Genomic DNA, 20,944 nt, shown 5'->3' on the forward strand with positions numbered 1-20,944 from the left:
TTATTTATTTTCATTTTTAATAATCATAGATTTTGCTGATATAACTCAAAAGAGATAGTTGCCCCCTTCTTAGTGGGGAAACTTATACAAGGAAAGGGAAATGACAAAAGGGAAGAGAATGACAAAGAAGAAAAGATAAAAATGGGCTTTGAAAGGAAAAATTTTAGTACTAGACAAACCTCAGGTGTTATTTGCATTTTATCTCTTTTGCTTATAATCCTGTGTTATTAGAAAGAGATAGTATCTTTTGAGTGCCTCAGGTCTTGGAATCTATCACTGCCATATCTGCTAGAAGCTAGAAAGAATTGACTATGGTATGCTAGATGCATTAGCATTTCCAATATTATACTGACTGGGCAGCCACTGGCTATATGGCTTTCATTGTAGGTAGGGAGTAAATTGTTTCCCAAGTGGGAACTGGGAGATCCTCTAGTCGAGGCAAGAAATAAGACTCTTGATTCAGAAGCAAAGAGCTTCCTCTGATTCAAAAGGAGAGGGATGTAATTAGTGCCCTTGGGATTCTAAGAGCAAAATTAGATTAAGTATAAATTTTCTTAAAACAGCAAATTTGCCATATGAGAAAGAAATGTTTCTATCTAGATTAATCCTTCTTGAAAAATCTGCATATGGCATTCAAAGCTTCTCAGCAGTAATTCTAGCTTCATATTAGAAGACCTGGTTTTGCACTCTGGTTACAACATTTAAGGAGTTGTGTGATTATAAACATGTCATTTAACTTCTCTGAGACTCAATTTACTCAGCTTTAAAATGGGGCTAATAGTAGTGTTCCCTATCTCAAAGGACATTTGAGAGGAAAGCATTTTTAAACTGAAAAATACTATGTAAATATGAGTTAATATGAAAGACCTCATGGCTTACTGAAAAGAATTGAACTAAAAGTATGGATAATCAGAGTTCAAGTACCACCACTGTCACCAATTGTGACTTTGGACAAATTTGCTAACCTCTCAGTATCCCAGACAATTCTTCTCCAATAATGTAAGTTGGAGGGTAAGTGTAGAATTTCCCTGGTAAAAAGAGTTTGCAAAACAGGAACCTCCCTTTACCCTTGAAATCGCAGATCCAGATCAAAAAATTAAAAAATAAAAATTATTAGCCCAATGATTCACTAGTTATTTAAAGTAAAATATAACATTTCTAATTTCTAAGAACTTCCCAAATTTATACAAGCATAGACCCATCCTAAGTTTTGGTCTTTTGCATTTTCCAGTCTATTTCAAATGAATAGGCAAGCTTATTTCCCAAGCTAAATTGATACCAATATAAACATCTACAGCATCAAGAATAGCCACAATAAATTACTTTCTTTTTCTTAAAGTTTGTGGCCTGGCTATAGGTATAGTCCTGATTTCATGAACCATTACAATGTCCATCATAGGAATTTGATTGTTTGATCAACAATCAATCAGACCCCTAAATCTAAGAAGCCCTTTCAAGGCAAAGAACTGAACCTGTGATATCATTACTCTAGGGAACTCCCTCTACACCATGTAGGATAACATCTTTTCTGCAACTTGTAGTATTAGATATTTGACTAAAGTTCTATAGTGGATATGGAAATGTTCATTTAATCTGGTGTTTGTTAAATTCAGCATTAATAAAATGACTCCTCTCCTCCCAAAAATAAGAAAGCAGATTTGCCTAGGATCACAGTCAATTTGTGTCAAAGATAGGACTTGAACTCAGGTCTTCCTTGGCTTTCTACCCAGGTGTCAAGTCCTTTGCTTTCCATAACACCATGCAACAAACAGGCTCTTCTCTCTAAAGTGCTTCATCTCTCTCCAAGGGTATATAAATCCATTGGGGAAGGGGGTGGGGGGTCATATGAGAAACAGAGAGAAATCTCAGTCCTACATATTTTTGATGAAACAAAAGTTGATAGACCTCCTTCTTATTTCTCTTTGCACTTCCCAGGAGATTGAGTCTGAGGTTCTTGACATCTTCAGAGTGAAACGTTCTTTAATTATTAGTTTCACAGCATAAAGGACTTGATAAGAAAATGAAGGAAGATTGACACAATCCCGCCTCTTTTTTCCATTATTCCATTAATTCTCCTTGCAGTGCACTCCCAGGTTCTGTAGGAACTTTTCCCCTAGCCTCTAAAATCTCTTACTTACCCTTTTGCAGCATAAATTTAACTGACTGCTCCCAGACTGGTAAATACTACCACCTTCCTACAAAGGGAATGGAAATGTCACCTGTGACAAGAAAACCACATGCTATTATAAACTGTCACTCAAATAACACTCTGACTTCAAGGCATCTTAAACTATATTTCATTATCAACATAGACAAGGTCAAAAATGAATATTCTCAGTTTTCTTTTATTCCCCTATCCAACCTAATAAATATGTATTAAGTTGCTACTATACACCAGGCACTGTTAAACACTGGAGATATAAATATTGAAAAGAAAGCCTACCCTTAAGAAGCTTACAATCTAGTCACTTAACCCTGATTGCCTTGTCAAAAAAAATAAATAAGAAGCTTACAGAGTAGATAACACACAGGAGGAGGCAGGTAAGGGAGAGCCAGTAGGATGGGGATTCTCCAGGTGTAGGTACATCTTATTCTATAGAGTTGAAACCAGAGAAAGTAGCTGATGCAAAGTGAAATGAACTTTCTTTCCCTCTCACAGTGTTTTCTTTTCCTATAACCAGCTTTTCTATCCCATTTTGCAGAGCCCTGACATCATCAAAAGCTTCAGGGTCCCGTTTAACTCATTTGTGCCCTTCACAATAAATAATGCAATTTTTTGAATGAATGAATAAAAACAATCTTTATCAAGGATCTACTAGGTGTCAGGAACTAAGGATACAAATATAAGTGAACAAGATAATCTCTTCACAGAGCACATATTCTAACAAGAAAAGATAACATATAAAGGATAAAAGATGGTACTTGCACCATAGAATAGTTTGGAAGTGTTGAAAAGTAATACAGATGTCTGACATTAAATAAGCCAAAAGTTCCCCTATCAGAACCCAGGGTTCCAGGAGCATAGTCCAGATTCAAGAATGGCCAAACCTGCTTGGCCCTCTCCCTCTCCATTTCCTCGTCTTATTCGCTGTGTCTGTTTGTCTCATCTCTGTCTATGACTCCCTGTTTCTGTCTCTGTGTCTCTCTCCTATGTTTTTCTGTGTATGTCTCTGTGTCTGTCTTTGTCTCTCTGTCTTTGTAAATCTCTATCTCTGTCTCTCTCTGTGTCTTTGTCACTCTCTGTCTCTCTCTATCTCTCTCTGTTTCTCTATTTCTTTCTCTGTCTTCCTGTCTCTCTCTCTCTCTTTTTCTTTCCCTCCTCTCTTTCCCTTCTGTCACTATTTCTCTCATATTCTGCGTGTGTGTGTGTGTTGTGTGTATGTGTGTGTAAGGAGATGGGGGAAGGACCTCAGGGGCCTAGCCCAAACCATAGCTAGAAGATAATTCTGATTACAACATTACTGATGAAATTATCTAGCCTTCAGATATCTAGCTTAGACACTGAAATCTATCTTGGAAACTATCCACAAACAGGGCAATAGAATTTTTTTAGTCCTTTATGCTCTAACTCATTACTTTCCCAAACGGGAAGATAGAGGAACATGATTGGAACAAGATCAACAATTGCTCTCTGCCCTAGCATGTCCAATGTTTTCACACAGGCAATTACAGTGTTTAGACATGTCCTGATTCAACACTTTTACATAGTACCTCTTTGCTTTATTATCCATATTGCCTTAAGAACTGACAGTGCAACCCTTCTGTACTGAATGACTGCATTACTTGTCAGGTTCTTGGCTTTCTGCCCCAAATGAGAGAAAGTGGGGACCTAAAGAACTAAAACTTCTTTAAAAAAGAAACCTAATTTATTCCATCCAAAAACTTCTTCCCAGGGTTGAAAATTGGCAGGAAAAAAATGAATTGTATAAGGAAGAAAGTACGTCCTACTGAGCTGGGTATCCAAGGCTTTGCATAATTTGGCCTCCACTCTAATATGCTATGATTCTGTTATACAGATGGTTTTCAAAGGTGTGTGCAACAGCACACTAGCATGCAATAAGTTTCTCTAGGTGGGCTATAAAATTTTATAGGTGTGTAGGTAAAATAAGATTTATAAATAAATTGGCTTAATATAATTTTACTTACCCAGTATACATAATATGCAAAGTAAATAATGATAATAATAAACAAAACTTACATTTTACAAACATTAATCTCAAAACATATCAGACCTTGAACTTATGAAAAAAAGAAGTTAAAAAAAATTGCCTGTTCTCACTGAAGGGAAATGGCACATTTATGTACCTCCCAATTCTGCCTTGTATTACTTAATTATCCACTTTATGTGATTCTTTGTAGCAAAGAAAAACAGAAAAGTTGAGAACCAGTCTCAGAGAGCAGAAAACAATAAGCAGGGACAACCTGCATCTGTCTAAAGTAGCTATTGCTCTGGTTCCCATCGAATTTGTGAAGGATCCAACAATTCTTTTTGCTTTACAGATTATGCCTGCTCCTTCTTCCTCTTACCTACCCACCAAATAACAAGAAGCAATCTTCTTCATCACTTAGTTGACTTTTTTTTTAGCACTGTTGGATAAGACCACCATCTGAGCTTAGGATCATATACTAACCTCATCCACGTTCTCGAATGCATTGATAACATCATATGGCAAACAGGACAGCAGGTCAATCACAAACCAGGTCTTCAGGTAATTCATGCGGATGAGTTTGGGGTCAGAGATCACCTCCCCAGCTGGTCCAACAAAGGTAGTATGAAAATTAAGTACAATGTCCACCAGGAAAATGACATCCACAATACTGTCCACAACCAGCCAAGCCACATTGTTCTGTCTTGTTTTAAAAGAGACATTGTAAGGGACCAAAATGGCAGTGTAGAAAGTTAAGATCAAGATGATCCAATCCCAAGTGGTCTTGAAAACACAATAATGTAAGATGATGTGAGGGGGAGTCTTTGGTGCCTCTTGCTTGTACTGGGGAAGAATGTCTGAACCCAGCTGCAAAACCTGTGTGGAGAGACACAAACAAGAGAATACTAAGTTAAGACTTTGTTGCATATGTTTGGGTGGTTTGCTTCTTCCTGAGACATTCATTTAGTCCATCCTGGACATATTCCTATGGTATAGAAATGGGCACAGATATATTAAGGAATGTGGACACAGTTGACTCCCTGACTTGTGATATTCCCCTTATAAACAAACAAATCATAAAACTGCTTGGGAGTAAAAGAAAGAGAACAAAGAGAATGAAAAAAATAAAGAGAAGAAAGAAGGAGTGTCAGGGATGTAATTCAGTTCAACAATATGGTGCCACATGGTCTATTAGTGGCCAGCTTAATGGCAGATCATAAAGGTACAAGCATATGATTTATCACATTCAAGTAATATAGTTTAACATAACATTTATAAAATCTCCTCTCTGGCATTTTGGCTATCACAATTTCATTAACTAGCATTTCCATACATATCTAAAGCATGAGAACTGAAGTCTAGGATGAAGATCTTGGATGCCACAACATATTGAGTCATCAAAGACTAAATTATGCTCATACAATTTAGTTTCAAGTATATTTTTATATTATAATTCTTTGAGAATTGATATAGGTATTATTAAATAGATAGCATTAAACTAACTAGGACATTTAACTAAATATAATACTACATGCCTAATCACATTAGCTAATAGACATCTCAATAGCTCTCATTTTGCTAGCACTTTTAATTTACAAAATGCTTTTACTGCAACAATCCTATTAGGTAAAGTATTGCAAATACAGTTTGCAATTTACAGTTTGCAAATAAAGCAACTGAGGCTCAGAAAGGTTAGAGAAAGACATAACTATGTATTTAAAAATTGCGTACAGAGAGAGTAAATGGAAGGTAAGCTTAGAGAACAGGAATTTGAGGGAGGGGAGCAAAATGATTTATAAAAGGATTTCTTCCTGCAAAAATTATGATTTGACCTCAGTCTTGAAGGAAGTCAGGGAAGCAGAGGCAGAGCAGTTAAAATGTAATATTAAAGACATGGGAATTAGTACAAAGGCATGAAATTGGGTCATAATTCACCTTGAATAAAGAAGAGCAAATAATCCATTTTATCTGGTTCCATAGAGTATATAGATGGGAATAAAATGCAAGAATACTAGAAAGTTTAAAAAAAAGGATCAAATGCACTACTGTTAATGGAACTATGAAATGATCCAACCCTTTTGGAGAGCAATCTGGAATTATGCCCAAAGAGTGACAACTCCCTATATAGCCTTTGACCCAGAAATACCACCAATAAGCCTGTTTCTAAAGATGTTTGGTGGGGAAGGAAAAAAACCTATATGTTCTAAAATATTTATAGCAACTCTCTTTATGGTGTCAAAGAACTAGAAATTGCAGGGAAGTCTGTCAATGGAAGAATAGCTTGACAAATTGTGGTATATGATTATGATAGTATAAGATTGTGATGCTATGAGAAATAATGATCTTTTAAAAACACAGATAGTAAAATTATCAGAGCCAAGAGAATACTACATATAGTAACAGCAAGTAACATTTGAGAATGAGTTTGCATGTCTAGGTCATTTTGACTATTATAAATACCCAAATTAATTACAAAGAACATATGAAGAAAGACTATTTGCATCCAGAAAAAAAACGGATAAATTAATGTTTAAAATTTGTGTTTAATGATAGCCATTTCTAGGGCAAGAGTGAGAGGGAAGAAAAAAAGTGACAGAAGAAAATTAAATGATAAATTTATTTTTTATTCTTTTTGTTATATATTTAAAAGGAATAGCAAGTTGTACATAATAGATTTGCAATTTCATGTACAAACATCTTTTTTTCTTTTCTACTATGTTATGGAAATATTCATTTTATTTCTTAAGTTCAAAATAAAATTAATTATTTTAAATGGTTATGTCAAAGTACTTTAAATGTCAGATAGCATTTTATAATGATCGTGGGAGTAATAAATAGGAAGCTACTGTAGTTTATTGCTTGGGATATGAAGAGATGAAGTGATCAGTCCTCTGCTTTAGGAAAATCTCTTTGGCAGTTAAGTAGAGGATGAATTTGAGTAGGGGGAGACGAGGCTGGGAAACCCAATTAAGTTATCACAATAATCCACTGGAGAGGTGATAAGGCCCTATATAATGATGGTGGCTTTGTGAGTAGAAAAGACATATATACAAGATATATTGTGAAGTTTATTATTAAGGAGGAAGAAGAAAATTGCATTATGCTTTTATAGTAGAGTCAAATAAAGGAGTTGACAGATGTTGGGGAGAGGAGAGGAGTGTAATATTTTGCTTTGCTTTTTTTTTTTTTTAATAGGGAAGATAATACATGTTTGTAGACATCAAGAGTCAGCTTGAAATTAAATTAAATATTTGAGAGAGATGGAGAAAAGTCCTAAAGGAGAAAAGAGAAGATGAGTTAAAAAACACAAGATCTCTACTTTTAAAGGAGGAATCCTACTTTGTATTCCCACACTGGAACAAAGGGAAAAATTTGAAATGTGCTAGACAGAAAATGAGAGAGTTTACCATGGGTGGTTACAATTTTCAGTCAAGTAGCAAGTCAAATCATCTATTTAGGGAGGTAGAATGGGCTAAGAAAATGGAGACTGAGAGAACATTGGTACTTGATTTTGGTTTAATCAAGTTGGAAGCCAGAATGCAGGGGCTTTAGAAGTCAGTGAGAGGAGATGAAGTAAAAGTACAAATTCTCAAGGAGTTTCCTTGAGAAGAGGAGGAGGGATATAAAATGCTAATTAATAAGGATGGATGGATCAAGTGAAAAAAGTTTTTTTGTTTATTAAGAGGAGGAGAAGGCTTGAAGAAAAGGGGGAAAGTTTGGTATGGGGAGTAAGAGAAAAATGCAAACATATAAAAAGGATTATTCAATAACAATGAAGGCAAAGACAAAGTTAGTAGAGATCTGTAGAAACCCTAATCAACATGATTTCCCAATTGTTTTCCATAAACATTTAATAGTTAAAGAAATTTCTTGGTAATAATTAAGTGATTTAATGTGTGTTATCCTTATCCCTCCAAGCAAAACTATCAGGAAACAATACTGGTCTATAGCAAAATAAATCTAGAATACTCCAGAGAAAAGAAGAGACCTCCCTTCATAACATCGATGAACTGTATCCCCTGTGGGCTGTATTTACATGTTAGCACTACCCCATTTACCTAGACTGCAAGCCCTGGGAAGTTTTGGCTTGCTCTCTCTGAATTTCTTCTTCTATTAGGGCAGAGCTGGCATAAGGGAGGAACCCAGAAAAGCTAAATCAAGCCAAAAGAGCCCTAAGCCTGTGATTTACCAAAACTTTCACTAGTCAGAGGTGAAAAGGATACACAGATGAACCTAAAATCCATGCCAAGGAAGAAATTGCTCCTTCAGGGTCTGTTCCTGCCTTTGCAGGTCAAACTACTTTGCTTCTGACAATTCTTTCTAAATTTCTGAGTGAACATTCTTTCTCCCTTGTGTCACAAAGCCTCTCTTTCTCAATTCCTGGACTGGAAACCCCAGTTCAAATGGATATTGCATTAAGTAGGATTGCTTTACTACTCCACAACCCTAATAGTCATAACCCAACAATAGAGAAAGTAGAAAGATCTCCTTTAATCTGTTTAATAACTCTCCAAAAGGCCAAAGAAATGGCCAAGTCAAACACCCATCATCATAAGGATGAATGCCAATGCAATTCTTTCCCCTTTTATAAGATCAAAATTAAGTTTTACACTCAAGTCCAAAGGCTTGCATCCAGTATGTCCTATGACACATTCTCAATATATAATTTGTAATAGATTTTCTCCTACCTCCATCCAACAGAACATAAATTTCATTAGAACTTTTTTGTCTCTGTATCTCCTGTTTCTTACAGGATTAATAATTGATTATTTTTCATTGAAAAATCAGACTCAGAGCTAACCCCTTAAAGGATCCTCTAATTTCTCACCCCTCATTTTTACTAGTAAGGAAAGTGAGTCCTAGAGAAAACTGCTTTACCTAAAGTCACATAGCTCATGACAGCCAAGGAAAGAACTAACAACCAATATAGTATTTTTTCACTGTACCATGCTTATTTAATAAATGAGAATCAGCATGGTAAATAAAAGGGGAAATGCTAACTATCCTTAATATTGTTCTAAGGATTAAGTAAAATGTGAAAAAATACTTGATAACTATAATATGCTATGAGTGTACTCTGAAATGTAATTGCAAACAGACAGATGATGAAAAAAACTATTGCTTGATGGAAAGTCAATTTGGGTTTTTTTTTTAAAACTACCTACTAATAGTCTCAATGTAAAAAAACTGAAAGTGCCAACAGTAATTTTCTGAAGATATGGGTCTAAGATGCTGAACCCATATATCTCAGCACAAATTGCTTTACTTTAATGTGTATTTGGTTTTAGTGATTTTATTTTTAGGGCCTCACCAAAAAACAATAAGTAAAATTCATTTATATAACAGCTCTTGGGTCCTGGACTATCAGAAAGAAAGATGTATTCTGACTTTAAGAGAGAAGCGAATAGAAGTTGTGAACCAAACCACTCTTTCTGGAAAGCAATTGGGAATTATGCTTTAAAAAGAAAGTGATTAAAATGCCCACAATTTGATCCAAAAATGCCACTGCTAGGCATATATTCCAAGAAAGCCAAAGACAGAAAGATCCATATTATACTGAAATATTTATGATGGAACTTTTTGTATTGAAGCCAAATGAGCTGGGACCAAAGAAAATGTCCATCTATTGGAGCATGAGAAAACAAGTTGTAGTACCAAGCTCTAATAGTGTATAACCATACTATCTAAGAAACAGTGAATCTGAAAAACCAGAGAAGCATTGGAAGAACTATATAAAATGACAAAGTGAAAGTAAGCAATGTCACAAAAATAATATGCACACTGTCTATAACAATATAAATGGAAAGAACAAAAATAAATCAAAAAATGGGGTATGTGTCATTATGAGAATCAAGCTTGATCCCTGAAGAAGGGATAAGAAAATATACTTCCCTAGCATCTTCATAAAAATAGTGAAAGTATAGGTGTGGGAAACTGCATAAATTATCAGACAGGTTTTTGTTTTGTTTTGTTTTTGTTTTTCTGACATGTTTTTTTTCATTATTTTGTTGTTATAAAGAGATGATTTTGGTATTAGAGAATGATGCATTCTCTCTATGTCTCTGTTTCTCTGTTATATATACATTGTCTCTATAATATATCCATATATGTAGATGATGTAAAAACAAAAATATAATAAAATTTTAAATTAACAAATAAAATAATGTTATGTCACAAGGAGATTCATAACACAGAATTTTGAGTTACCCACACATTGTGCTAAGAGCTAGAGATACAAAGACAAGTAAAAGACAGTATCTCCTTTCAAAGAGTCACAGTCTAATTCATTCAGATTACTTTCAGTTGTCTTGACTTTTGTCCTGCCACCAGACTGGGATGACTCCGAACGGAAAGTGAGGCTGACAACTTTGAATAGTTACACCTCACTTAAATTCAATTCTCAAACAAGTCAACATCTTCATGATGTCATTGGTCCTTTTGAAAATGAAAGATGAACAATAACAAAAACAAATTTAATGTGGAAGACAACATGCAAACAAAATATATAGGATAAATTGGAAATAATCATCAGAGGGAAGGTACCTAGAATAAAGGGGGACTTTAGAAGGTGGGACTTAAGCTAGGAAAGGAAGCTAGGGAAGCCAGGAGGTAAAGATAAGAAAATCAACCATGGGAGACAGTCAATGAAAACATTAGGAGTTAGGATATGCAGTGTCTTGTTCAAAGAACAACAAAGTCACTGACATTTGATTGAAGAGTAACAAGGGGGAGGGGAGTAGAAGGTATGAAAAAACTAGAGAGATGGAAGTGGCAGAATGTGGAAGACTTTGAACATCAAATAGAGAATTTTGTATTTGATCCCAAGGGTTATACGGAGTTATTGAAATTTATTGAATCACAGGATCTAACTTTGAATTCTTATTCTTTCTTTCCAGTACTTTTTTTCCTGAGGCAATTGGGGTTAAGTGACTTGTCCAGGGTCACACTGCTAGGAAGTGTTTTCTGAGATCTGATTAAAACTCAGGTCCTCTTGACTTCAGGGCTGGTGCTCTATCCACTGTGCCACCTAGCTGCCCCATTCTTATTCTGTTTTGAACATCATTTCACTTTGGGATTTTAATTTTCTCATCTATTAAATGAAGGTCCCAGAAAATTTTAAATTCTGTAATTCTGAAACCATTGTAAAAAATTGTAAAGGCAGAGCTTTTAACAAACAAACAAAAAAAAAAAAGCATGGTTATATTACCATTGCATATATTTTGCTGATCAGAAATAAAAAATTCATATAGGAAGGAAAAGGGATTTGAAAACTTGGAATTTTTTTTTTGCTTTTTTAAATTTCAGTTTGTTTTGATTTTGAACAAAATGAGGCCTCAGTAGCAAGACCATTCAAAAAGAACTTAAAGAGGTCCACAAAGAGCAGTTCTCTACTGACCTGGCTGAATAAAAACAAAAACCACCCAAGATTTCTTGGTTCCTAAAAAAAATCTTTAGGAGAAAACATTTTGAAAATATGTATATGTGTATATGTATATAAGTGAATTTATTTCTGCTTAAGTCTGAGTCAATAATATCTTCACACATTTCCTAAATATCAATTCATTCAAATTTGTTTTCAAAAGAGGCTTTCTGGGTTTCTAACTCAAAGAGGACTATTGAGGGTTTCTCTTAGGAATTGCTACATTTCCCATATTTGGAGCTAGGTCTTTTATTTATTTATAAGCATTATAATTTCAATATCATGAAGAGAGACTTTAGAATATGGACTTTGGGGTGGGATGATTACATAACAATATTCTCTCTTCCTCCCCTTGCTTTTTTTGTTTGTTTTTATTTTTTCTGGAAGATCGAAGCAAAAAGTTCAGAGTTTAAAGCGTTTCATTTTTACTCTAATCCATATTTGAACTTTACAGGAAAAACAGGAGAAGGGAACAAAGAGAAATTCTACTCAGTTGTCTATTTATAAGTGAAACTTCCCAGTGGGAAATCACTGTTCCTAAATTCCAGGCAAACATACAAATTTTGCATCATTCACTGGATCACTACCCTCAGATCCCACAGCTATCTTTTTTAGAAGAGAAGGATTAAAGTAATAAAGTGGTTTGTGGTTCAATTCAGTTGAAAACATTCCTGATCTGCCTTCCTCCTCCACTCCATCCAGAGGAAATGCACCAACTATGATTTAGTATTAAGGAAAAGCTAAGGAGAACCATTGTGGACAACCACCCCACAGTATCATACCACCTGCGTGCATTATCATCTTTAAGATAAGGTTCTTAGTGTTGCCTAATACTAGCACTTTGCCAGCCATTATGGGGCTTAAAATTCTTGCTAAATTCTTTTTCAGGATGGCCAGCTAGGTGGTGCAGTGAACAGAACATTTTGCTTGAATGTATAGAATGACTCTATAAATTCAGATCTGGCTTCAAACACTTACTAGTTATGTGACCTTTGCCCTATTCCTTGTCTGAAAAATGGGCTAGAGAAGAAAATGGCAACCTATTCTAGTATTTTTGCCAAGAAAATCCCAAAAGAGGTCACAAAGAGTTAGACATGACTAAAAATGACTGAACAAAAAAATCTATTTCAGAGAAGCTATAGATTGGGATAGTCTCCCAGACTGTCTGCTCAAAGAGAATAATTTACTTTGACCTGTACTGTAATGCCTCCTTCAAAAGCTTCTATTTGTCAACTCCTGTAAATTCATTTGGTTTTTTGGATTAGAATGGGGGTTTCCTGAGAAATACGTAACCTAGGTGCTAGAGAAAGATCCTGTACTACCCCCTGTGCCACATTAGTCTAGGAGCTCCCCAGAGCTGAAAACTTTCTTCTTTTCTCTACTTCCCCAGATCCCAGTGTGGAGGTCTACCTACAGTGGGTGTTCCATAGATTATACTAGCTCACTTTTCAAGTCAGTTAAAGAATTGGGTGAGGGAGAGGTCCCTGGGTGCAAATGAGAAGAATCAGCATAACTAATTCCCTACTTCTCAATAGCATTTTTACTTCCTTAACCCTCTCATTTCTATTTTTTTATCCTTGAAATAATCTTGAAAGGGGAATTTTTTTTTTCAAACAGGGAAATAGAGCCCAGTAGCCCAAGGAACTGAGGTATCATCCTGAGTCACACCCAGTGAGTCACAGGCAGAGCTGAGACCAGAAATCCAGTTTTTGTAACTTCTAGACTGAGTTCCCATTAATCCAACTGAACCAGGTTTTGATAATTTCCTAAGAATTCACACACATATGAATCAGGTAGAATAGGCATGAAAGTGTAATAAATTATAAAGAGCATTGAATAAAGAATAGGATTTTTTTTTCCTAATCTTAGCTCTGCCCTTATTCGAGCTGTGTGAACAAGGCATTGGATCCCTAGAGTCTCAATTTTCCAGTCTAGAAGTGATATCTACCCTGCCTACTTTTTTCCTAGTAAATTTATTTGTTTTTCATATACATTACTTTATGAATCATATTGGGAGAGAAAAATCAGAACAAAAGAGAAAAAGGTTTAAAAATTAAAAACAGAAAAAAGAAGTGAACATAGCATGTGTTGATTTACATTCAGTCTCTTTAATTCTTTCTCTAGATGCAGATGACATGTTCTGTCCAAAGTCTGTTAAGATTACTTTGGATCACTGAACTACTGAGAAGAACCAAGTCTTTCACAACTGATCATTGCACATTCCTGCTGTTATTATGTACAATGTATTCCTGATTCTACTTGTTTTACTCAGCATCAGTTTATGTGAATCTTTCCAGGCTTTTGTAAAATCAGTTTTTTCATCATTTTTATAAGAACAATAATATTTCTTTATCTTCATATACTACCCTGCTTACTTTTTAAAACGTGGGGCAAAATAACATAATAAGGGCAAAAATGTTTTGAAAGTGGTAAAGGTCTATACAAATATGAAGTGCTATTATCATAAGAGATGGCCTTAAGAGGAAGATTAGTTTAAATTCTAAATACAAAGACTACTATAAGTCAAGTAACAAGCTTGAATTATGAGAAGTTAGAATCAGGGAGAACAGTTTTAACATAATTTGGAGATCATATGAAGATGGTACTTTTTTCCAATTGAATTGAATTGTCTACAATCTCTTCTTCTATTTTCCTAGTATAAAGGAAGGAAGAGGATCTGTCAACTGTTCAGTTCAAATATAGTTTGGAGTAAAGAACAAAAATCAGATTGTGTGTTTTAACTGCTTGAATCTTCCAGAAAAAAAAGGTTAGAAATAAAATGTTACTATATAATCATTCATCCCAATTGAAATGTCTATAATTCAACAGAAACTATGAAATGGGTTGATATATGGTTTAGAAAAGGAGACTTGTGTTGACCATATTGTTACTGTTATAAATACCAAGATTATAGATACTTATTTAGGTGGTAGATTTCTTAAGGAGGAAACCATTGCTTCTTCTTAAGCAGTGGGATGCACTTAAAACACACAAATCCAATTTTCTTTCTATTGCAGCAGTTAGCACCCAAAAGTATCTTATTCACAGTATGTGGTATCATCAACAAATAAACCTATTGTCAAATAAGACATTGTTTTCTTCAAGAACTGCAAGCTGATAGAGTTTAGCTGCCCTAAGGAGAAAGCTGAGAGAGGATGAGAACCAAGATCAAAACATGTACTAAACTACTTTAAGATGAATTCCCTTGTAGAACTGAAATTTGGGGATCAGTATATAGGTGGCAGTTCTGAGATCCCTTACAGCAGTAATGTCAAATTCAAATGGAAACAGAAGTGACTATTACATACATAAAGATGCTTGTAGGCTACACATAGACTTGGATTTAAAATGTAATGTTATCTAAATTTTATTGTGTTTTTTATTAATTTGTTAAATGCTTCACAATTACATTTTCAATCTTGTTCAAGGCATACTCAGGAGTTTGGGCCAGGAATCTAATACCTCTGCCTTACACTATACCAAAAGCATCTCATGTAACCCAAATGATTGTCTGAGATGGGAGAGTCTACTATTAGAAGAATAGTACTGAATAGGGATCAGGGAAATACACCATCACCCCAAGAGAACCTCCTTTCTTCTTTTGGGTGCTGGAAGTAGAAGTAACATGTAATAAGCTCAGAAAGGCATTTCTGTTCCCTGGTGTTTTCATCATCCCATCAGTTCCAGGCTGGTGTCATTCTTCATATAAGCACACAAACAGATAACAATCTTACATCTTCCACTTCAGTGAGACTTTGTCTGTCATCCCATTTGTCCTGCACTAGCCAACTATGGATCACTGGAAGGCCTGATTTTTCAGGTCCACTACAAGTCCATTACTGATCCATTCCTCCGGCAACTAATATGTGCATTTTTTTCTCCCCTTTCTCAAGTTCTGAAGAGTCTTTGTATTTCTAAGCTTTGCACCTTGATTTGATGAAAACCCAAATTGTCTGTCTGGAACAAGTGCTTGAGGAGACTTAACATCCACCCCTATCTCCCATAAGGGTGCTATACATCTAAACTCACCGACAAATCATACAACAGAACTAGATGGTAACAGAAGTTTGTGAGGAAAGCTGTGAGAAACACATAAAATATAGTTTAGGGCTATTATCTTCCCTTATAAAACAAAACACTGTACTTTTGTGATATGTTATTGTTTATTTCTAAGTATACTAAATAACCCATATTTTAGGGTGGTCTCCTCTCTCCCCCACTATGATTTTTTCATTCTTGTACTGAAAGTTGATTGAGAAAGGAAATAGAAATTGGCAGTTAAGATAGGAATTAGAGGACAGTCTGAAGGCTTCCCTATGACCCAAGATCATGAGAAATAGTTAGAAATGATTTGGTAATGATGCCAAAGCTCTGTGATTCAGTTCATTTATCTAGGAATAGATTTCTTAGAAACTTAACTTCTATGAAAGTTAATAGAACACCTCCCTACGAGAATGGAAAGGAAATCAAGGGTCAATTATACTCATAACAGGTTTATTTGATGAAGGTATCACATGCTGTGAGCAAGATACCTTAGGTACTAAGTACTGTAATATAAGAAAAAATGGGATTAACGCATTTGAACTGCTACCTGCTGCTAAGGCAGAAGATGTAGTTTCTCCCCAATGACCCTACAGAGAGTTCATAATTCAGGTATTAATAACAGAAATAGCAAAGACCAAAACAACTCTTTCAAAGCAATGGGTCAAGTCGGCTTGCTATCTCTGTAGGAACTTAGTTAATGAAATTCAATTTTGAAAACGCTGATTCAGCATTTTTTATAATGCTATAGAATATACAAAGTACTTAACATATATTAGTTGACTGATTTTTCCAACAACTCTCTGAGGGAGGTTTTAAGATATTATATTCCCCATTTTCCAGATAAATAAACTGAGGCAGAAAAGCTAAATTAAAGTTACACATCTGATTAGTAGCATAGTCAATATGAGAACCCGGCTTTTTTTCCACTCCAAATTCAATTACCTTTCCCCTATCCCATCCCTGTCTTGGCTAGTTAAGTACATCTTAGAAACCAATCATTATACTAAACCCTAGAGCTATAAAAATAAGATAGAAGCCCTGTTTTCAAGGAGTTAATACTCTATTTGGAGAGACTGGTAAGGGAGAGTGCTTAATATTAATCCCAACGACACAGACTTAGACTGAAGTCCACTTGGTCATTGTAATGCGTAGCATCCCATCATGTACAAAATACAAATTTATTCAACATTTTAATATTTATTATCTGTTCATTTTGTATATACCTTCATGCGTGGTTATGATAAGTTTTGTAATATGCCACATACATGGCATACAAAATTATAAATCCCATCACAAAAAGGCTCTATCTGATATACTCTACAGATAACTTGATACCATGAACTGGTGCCTTAAAAAGAGTTTCATATTAAAATGAACTTAAAGGACCAAAAACAAACCCTGCAGCCTTATTAATTTCACATGCATAAAGGGCACATTCTGATACTGACCCAATATTCCTTATAACTAGTCTTTAAATGAGATAGGAAACATGGAACTAGACAGTGAACCTGAGTAATACTCCATTTCTTCTCAAAGGGGTAACCCCTCTGACATGCTTTTTAGATACATAATTCATTCAATTTCCTTGTTTCTCTCATTTCAAGTCTTTCTTATGACCAGGTTCCTCATAGGAAGACCAACTGAAAGACAGAAAATACAGAAGAAAAATATGACTTCTTTCCCTCTCCTTCCTCTGAAACTTTATTAGCTCAGCACAAGGCTAGATAATTCCAACATCTGCAACAGCAATAAAGGAAGAAACAAGATGGCTAAAACATGCATAAAAATGCTACCCATCAGGACGAAAAATTCTCTCCTGCTTGCTAGTTACCCACTCTTCATAGGAGATGAGGAAAAGAGGAGTGACAAATACGTGCAAAAAAGCACCAAAGACCATTTTCAAGGTAATACAATTGAATGAATAGCTTGTTCTGATGATTCTTTTAGACTTTGAAAACAAACCTATCTCTAAAATGAAAGAAATGTAGATGGTCTTCTTCGGATGAATTAATGGGACTGGAAGAAAAGGTACTGTAAAGCAGAAAGAAAGTAAAGGACATGATCCTTTTCCTTAACAATGAAAGGGGCTATATTTCTCTTCAATATTTCCCACAGTTGGTGACCTTGATAATAGCAAGAGAAAGCTAAGTAAATGGAATGCTGACTTACCAGCATAACACTGTATAAGAGAAACAAAAATTACTGAAACTATCAGAATGAGTTGGTAGTTTTCATTCATTTGCCAACCGTTTATTAAACAAACCAGTGAAAAATATTGTGTTAAGTTTGGGAAGAAATGCAAACTAAATAAAACACTGCCTTTGCCTTCATGGAGTTTGTAATCTAAAACAAATTAATCCTGATGCTTCTTTATCATTCCTAAGGAGATAAAAGAGCTTCTTTAGAGATGAGACATAAATTAGCCTTGGAAATCAACACATATGCTTGTCCTTTTGTCTATAAAAGTGTTACTCCTGATCCACCATCAGTTGGATATGTTTTGCTACAATAAGGAAGCCAGGATAGCTGAGCTGTAAGAATAGTAAACAGAAGCTTCAGGCAATAACCCAAGAATCAGCAGCTTCTCTCCTACTCTAAGACAGACTGAAGCTATTAGATTAAAAACAGAGAAGCATAACTTTTAGATTCATTTTCATCAAGCTGGCCCATTCTATTGCTGCTGTTCTTCTTGAAGCTGATCTTCTTGAAAGGAGAAAGAGACTGTTTGGCCAAAAGGCAGAACTGAACAATAAAAGAAGACACTGTTCCTGGATGGCTTTCCCTGCACTTCTGGGTTCTCCAGCCTGATGTGTGTTGCTGAGGATTTTTTGTATTCCAGGGCGGGCTAGAAGCTACCTGAGGTCTTAGACACAGAAATGACCATGTGGAAGGGTTTGGCAGTATGTATGAAGCCAATAATAATCTCCACCTTGATAACACCTTCTGAGTTTTTCCATATTTCCTCAGATATGTCAGATGTAAAGAGACCCATCATCATCAGAAATTGAGCAGCCTTAAACACAAGTACATTGAGTAATTCATTCTAGTAAAAGAGACAGGCTTTCATTGAACTACCCACACTCAACATCTAATCCTTGCTGTGACATGCAACTACAACACTGTGAGACAGGTTACCAGAGGTCCAGGTGGAATATGTGATCAAGGAATTGATTTTCTCTTTGTGAAATCAACTAGCTTCCAAAGATCCAACCCCTGATGCTGACCTCACTCAAACAAGCGTCTAACATACTCTGTCAACGGAGGAAGAGTAATGACCTCTTCCAGACAAAGGAAGGAAGGGGAAAAGAAGTTGCTGATGTTTCTCATGTTCCTATCTGAGTGAGACATTTGATATGGGATAATATATTTTGGGGACTCATATTTAAAAGGTTGACTTAAATGCCATGTTCATCAGGAGCTAAAACCTACACTATGACAAAAAATAATGTTGCTGTCAACCAGTAGCTTTTCATCCTTTAACTATGCATTTGAATTTCCTCAACCCTTCCAAACCAGAGCATCCACAGCTCAGGAGAATTAGCAAGCTGCTAACAGTGGTTTTGCTTTTCTATTGGCTACTCAGAAATAGAGAGGTTCACAGAATGGGGACAAGCCAATTGGCACAATCTGATATGGAGAAATGATATAGGACTCTGCCACTGAATTCAGTAGGCCCCCTTCATGCTTCTTCCCAGAACCAGCTTGAGATTCTGTTTTCCTCCCACAGAGAGATAGAAGGGAGATTTTCACTTCTATACCAGAAGAGTCTTGGGATTTATTCCAATTCATATCAATAAGTATATATTTGCTTTCCCTAGAATATGATTTATAGTTTTACCCCAATTAAATTCTAATTGGAAATTTAACGATTATACCTTAACAGACAGGAGTACTGTGCTCACATGGGCTGTTTTGGTGATGTTTAAAAATATTTCCATAAAACTGTTCAGTAAACATGAAAGACATTAAGGAGGGAAGAGAGAGACAAACACACAGATGAACAGAGAGAGACGGACTAGGGTGGAGAAAAAAGAAAGGGAGAGAAAGAAGGAAGGAAGGAAGGGAAGAAGGGGGAGGGAAGGAAGGAAGACAGGAAAAGAAGGACAAAGGAGGGATAAAGGGAGGAGGGAGAAGAAGAAATGAAGGGAGGAAGGAGGGAAGAAGTAAGGGAGGAAGGAAGGGAGGGAGGGAGGAAGAAAGGGAGGGAGGGAACTAAAGACACTGGTCCACTGTATTATTGATACTATAAAATAGGATGGATATTGAATTTCACTGATATAGGAAACCCCACTCCATGAATGCAGATTTCTACCTGCTTCAAAACTCATAGTCCTATAAAATTGCCCAGGGAGATGAGAGATAAAGCACTTTGCCTAGGATATTACAGTCAATATGTAAGTGAAGTATGACCAGGATTCCAGCTTTCATTTCTCAGAACCTTACTCACTAATTGCTTAGCCAATAAAAATTCCTAACTGAAAGCCTCCATTGTATCTGCTCCTGACATGGAGGTGAGGCTGGCTCTCAGAGGCTATGCCAGGTAGCACACATTTTGGCAATCCAACCAAGCTGGAAAATATTCCAGTGGAGATCTGGGGCTAAAAGGGTCATCTATGATTTTAGGTACAGCATAAAACTCAGTTCAAGAGGAGCTCATAGCAAGAAGGCCACAGAAAGATAACATTTACAGTCATAGCAACCCATAAAGATCATGAAATGAGGTGCAGCTAGAGAGAAGAGTCTTGCAATAAGACCAGACTCAGTGAAGGATGTACTAACACCAATGAATTGCAGTTTCTTGAGGCAATTAAATAGCAATAATAATAAAATGTCTTGCATTTGTGGAGCGACTATTTTGTTTCCCCTTCAAAGTGTTTTAATAACTAAACTCCCATAAGATATAAAAGATCTGACATTCTCACTTTACAGACAAGGAAACTAAGATCCAGGGAGGAGAGGTCAAAACGGTCTAGCCTGTGTTGCAGGATCCAGGGCTACCTCCCTTTACCCTTACCTCAGCCAGGCGGGAATGCTTGTGAACATTTTCACCCTTCTGCACACTGGGAGCCAGCTGCTGCAGGACCCCTCTGCTGCTTGTCAGTGCTCTGGTTAGCCGAGCAAATTTTCCCCAACCTACAGGAAATAAGAGAGGAGAGATACATTCTGCTACCTGCAGTAAGAATACAGATAATTAGCCTTACCATGGCTATTTCTAGAAATGTATATCCATCTCCCAACTTTATCCATTAATTTTCTACATTCTCACATATTGCATTCCCATCATTTACATAGTGCTTCCCACACATATATGAATTCACACTCATATCCCAGA

At 35.8% G+C, this 20,944-nt stretch overlaps 1 protein-coding gene across 2 annotated transcripts in view; it reads right to left on the reverse strand.

Moving 5' to 3' along the window:
- Nucleotides 1-20,944, reverse strand: part of KCNH1 (potassium voltage-gated channel subfamily H member 1) — a 491,105-nt gene that overhangs the window by 418,944 nt on the left and 51,217 nt on the right. For both annotated transcript variants that reach the window (XM_031937311.1, XM_031937312.1), the window contains exons 5-6: nucleotides 20,627-20,745; nucleotides 4,632-5,024 (exon numbers count right to left, since the gene is read on the reverse strand). In XM_031937311.1, the coding sequence (XP_031793171.1) occupies nucleotides 4,632-5,024; nucleotides 20,627-20,745 (512 nt within the window). The remainder of the gene's footprint in view (nucleotides 1-4,631; nucleotides 5,025-20,626; nucleotides 20,746-20,944) is intronic.

This window comes from Sarcophilus harrisii, chromosome 4, assembly GCF_902635505.1.
Source record: "Sarcophilus harrisii chromosome 4, mSarHar1.11, whole genome shotgun sequence".
Classification (NCBI taxonomy): Eukaryota; Metazoa; Chordata; class Mammalia; order Dasyuromorphia; family Dasyuridae; genus Sarcophilus; species Sarcophilus harrisii.